We start from the raw sequence: 3,640 nt of genomic DNA on the forward strand, positions 1-3,640 counted from the left end.
TACAAGCATACAGCAAAATAGAGAAATTAGACAAATGCAGGTGGTGGCTCATAAATATGTAAGAAAAATAAAGACCTATTGAGTCATATTTGTCATAAATTGAGAGAAGTAAAGTAAATGGATATGGTAAGGCTGAAATTATCAAAGACGGATAGTGAGGACATTGATGAAATAAGGATATGATAAATTGTAGGATGCCAAGGCTTTTGAGGAAGGAGAGAGTACATGAGATGCTCAGAGACAGGAGAAGTAAAAACGATTTGAACAGGAGGCATGATAAATTCAATGAAAGTCTTATTTAAAAATCTTGCTGGGATCTGTTCAGAGGTCTTTCAACAAATTTTCTTGGAGGGCATCTGGTAAAAAGGAAGAGTTATAGGAAGTAATTTGAAAAGTCGGTGCTATTCACCCTCCTATAGGGGTATGGGCCATGCTGGTTATTCTTTCCAAGAGTTTCTCTGACATCAGGATGGTCGATATTGAGAGATGGGATGGGAACTCTTTCATTGGATCTTGTGGACTCTCATTTGGAGAAACAGACATGCCATTATTAACTGATTGTTCCAGAAGAAAGGCAGGGATTATTTGGCTCTTAAAGACTTTGCCCCACCCTGGAATTATAGGATCCTCTTCCATGCTCTCTTCACATCCTTGTTTCTCAGGGTGTAGATGAGTGGATTGAGCAGTGGGGTGACAATGCAGTAGAAGAAGGACATGAACTTGGCTTGGGTACTTTTGGCAGGGGGCTGGAGGTACACGTAGATGCCTGGCCCAAAATACATGATGACAACCACCAAATGGGAACTGCAGGTGCTGAGTGCCTTGTACCTTCCTTCAGCTGAAAGTAACTTCAGTACAGCCTTAGCAATGAATGTGTAGGAGATGAGTACAAGAAGGGGAGCCACCAGTGTAAAAGGGATGACTCCAATGGCCAGGGACAAGTCATTAGCAGTGGTATCACCACAGGACAACTTGATGAGAACAAGTACCTCACAGAAGAAGTGGTCCAGGAGGTGGTGACCACAGAGGGGAAGCTGAACGGTGAGTGTGGCTTGGAGCACGGAATTGGCCAGGCCACTGGACCAGGCTGTGGCTGCCAGCTGCACACACACCCAAGGACACATGATGAGAGTGTACTGGAGGGGCCGGCAGATAGCCACGTATCGGTCGAAGGCCATCACTGCCAGCAGGGCACATTCAGTGCAGCCTGTCCAGTGGAAAAGGTAAGCCTGTGTGATGCCACCCCAGGAAGTGATGGTCTTCTCTGGTCCCCAAAGGTTGGCCAGTAGCTGTGGCACAATGGTGCAGGTGACACAGAGGTCCAGCACAGACAGATGGCCCAGGAAGAAGTACATAGGGGTCTGGAGTCTGGGCTCCAGCAGGGAGAGAAGGATGATGGAGCTGTTTCCCATCAGACTGAGGACGTAGGAGACCAGGACCACTCCTAAGAGGGGAATCTCTAGCCACGGGTGCTCTGAGAAGCCCAATAAGATAAATGTGCTGGGAAAACTCACATTTTCTCCTTCCATGGCATCCTGGCTGGAAGGAAAAAGATAAGGTTTTGAAGATAAACATGAATTTTATATTTCAATCACTCCATGGCAACATCTCTAAACCTTTAACTAAGTAGGTGGATAATCCCTCTAATTGTTACAAGAAGTTCTCAAAATACGGGGATGATTTTGTATAACGCTGCCATAGAAATTTACACTGGAATATCCTAGACATGATGAGAAATTCTACACAGGGCCTAGTTCACTCAGTATGTCTCTGTTTACATGAAGATCAATCTATCTCTGTTTCCCTCTCTCTTTCTCTGTCTCCCCCCCTCTTTTTTTCCCCTTCCACCACCCTTTCTCTCAGTCCATTCCCAAAATGTCCTGTTCTCTTGTCATGAGACACAATGACAAGAGGTCATTCAGTCCTTTGTATCTGGCATATCTCTTTCACAAAAGTTCTTAAGGGAAACACTACCTAAGGTTTCCTTTCAGTCCCGTTCGGTGAAGGATACTTAGTGCTGAGACTGACTGGTTAGAGGTTGAGGGGGCCATTATAGCTGCATCACTGTATGAACTCTTTCTGAAGAAAAAAGTCCACCAAATTGTAGTTTATTTTATGCAATCTTCTCTCCTCTTCCCCCCCCTAATTTTTTATTATGATAAAATACACATAACATAAAATTTACTATCTTAAATATTTTTAAGTGTACAGTTCAATGGTATTAAGTACATTTATTCTGTTGTGCCACCATCGTCACTATCCATCTTTTTCTCTCCAGAATCTTTTCACTTTGAAAAACTCAAACTATACTTATTAAGCAATAACTCTCTGTTCTCCCCCCGCCCCCAAGACTCTGGCAACCACCATTCTACTTTCTATCTCTACAGTTTTGACTACTCTAAATGCCTCATATAAATAGAATCATACAGTATTCGTGGTTTTGTGATTGGCTTACTTTACTTACATAATGTCCTCAAGGTTCGTCCACATTGTAGCATATTGCAGAGTTTTCTATCTTCTTAAAGGATAAACAATACTGAACTGTATGTACATACCACTCTTTCCTTACAATATGTCAATTGGCATGGTTTGCTTCCATGTTTTAGCTACTGTGAATAGTGCTGCTGTAAACATGGGTGTACAAATATTTTTTTGAGACCCTGCTTTCAATTCTTTTGAGTATATAACCAAAAGCAGAATTACTGGATCATACAGTAATTCCGTTTTTAAATTTTCTCTCTTCTTATGATGTGAGGACACAAAAAAGATGGCCTATTGCAAACAAGCCAGGAGCCAAACCCTGACAAAACTTGATCTTGAACTTTTCAGTCTCCGGAATTGTGAGAAAAGATATTTCTGTTTTTTACACCATGCAGTCTGTGGTATTTTGCTATGGCAGCCCTACCAGACTAATACATTATCTTCATCATATTGTTTCTTTCTTTCTTATTCATTCTTTTATTCTTTTCATCTCATTTACAAAAACAATCTTTTACTATGCACATAAAATCTAGACACACAACAAATATTTTCACATGTTCTACATATTGAAAAACATTTTATCTCACAAATGGGAATAGTATGCATGAACTAGTTTTAAAAAACCAATATGATGAAATTGGAAAAATAATTTTATGAAGGCTGAAAAAAGGAAGTATTTGTCAAAGGTGTGGAAAATGCTATGAATAGTATTATTTTTCTTTATGTTTGAATAGATGAGAAAGGAGTAGAATCATTGCTAAATACAATCGATCTTATTCAGAAAAGTGAGTTCTAGAAGAGCATTTCAGCACCATATTGTCAAGCAACTAGAAGTAAGCACCTTATAGTTTGACATGTCTTTAATTTTTTAAATTCACAGATATCACAGTATAATATTTCAAATGAACTTACAAATGTTTATAGGCATGAAAAATTCTTGAGGATAATAAAAAGTATCACCAGATAATAGGAAAAAGTATCATGCAAGGATCAATAGGAAAGAAAGCAGAATCCCAGGACTAAATTTGATTATACACTCTGGGGAAACCTAGAGATTTATAAATATAGTTGTGCCTTGGTATCCATGGTGAATTGTTTCTGGCAACCCCCTCCCTCATACCCAAATCTGTAAATGCTCAAGTCCCTTATATAAAGTGGT

The 3,640-nt window shown here is 39.8% G+C and overlaps 1 protein-coding gene across 1 annotated transcript; it reads right to left on the reverse strand.

Moving 5' to 3' along the window:
* Positions 1 to 617: 617 nt before the first annotated feature.
* On the reverse strand, positions 618 to 1,529 carry LOC134374589 (olfactory receptor 2B11-like). Its single transcript, XM_063092398.1, has one exon. The coding sequence runs from the start codon at positions 1,527 to 1,529 to the stop codon at positions 618 to 620; it is 912 nt and encodes a 303-aa protein (XP_062948468.1).
* Between the last annotated feature and the right edge of the window lie 2,111 nt (positions 1,530 to 3,640).

This window comes from Cynocephalus volans, chromosome 4 (genome assembly GCF_027409185.1).
Source record: "Cynocephalus volans isolate mCynVol1 chromosome 4, mCynVol1.pri, whole genome shotgun sequence".
NCBI lineage: Eukaryota > Metazoa > Chordata > Mammalia > Dermoptera > Cynocephalidae > Cynocephalus > Cynocephalus volans.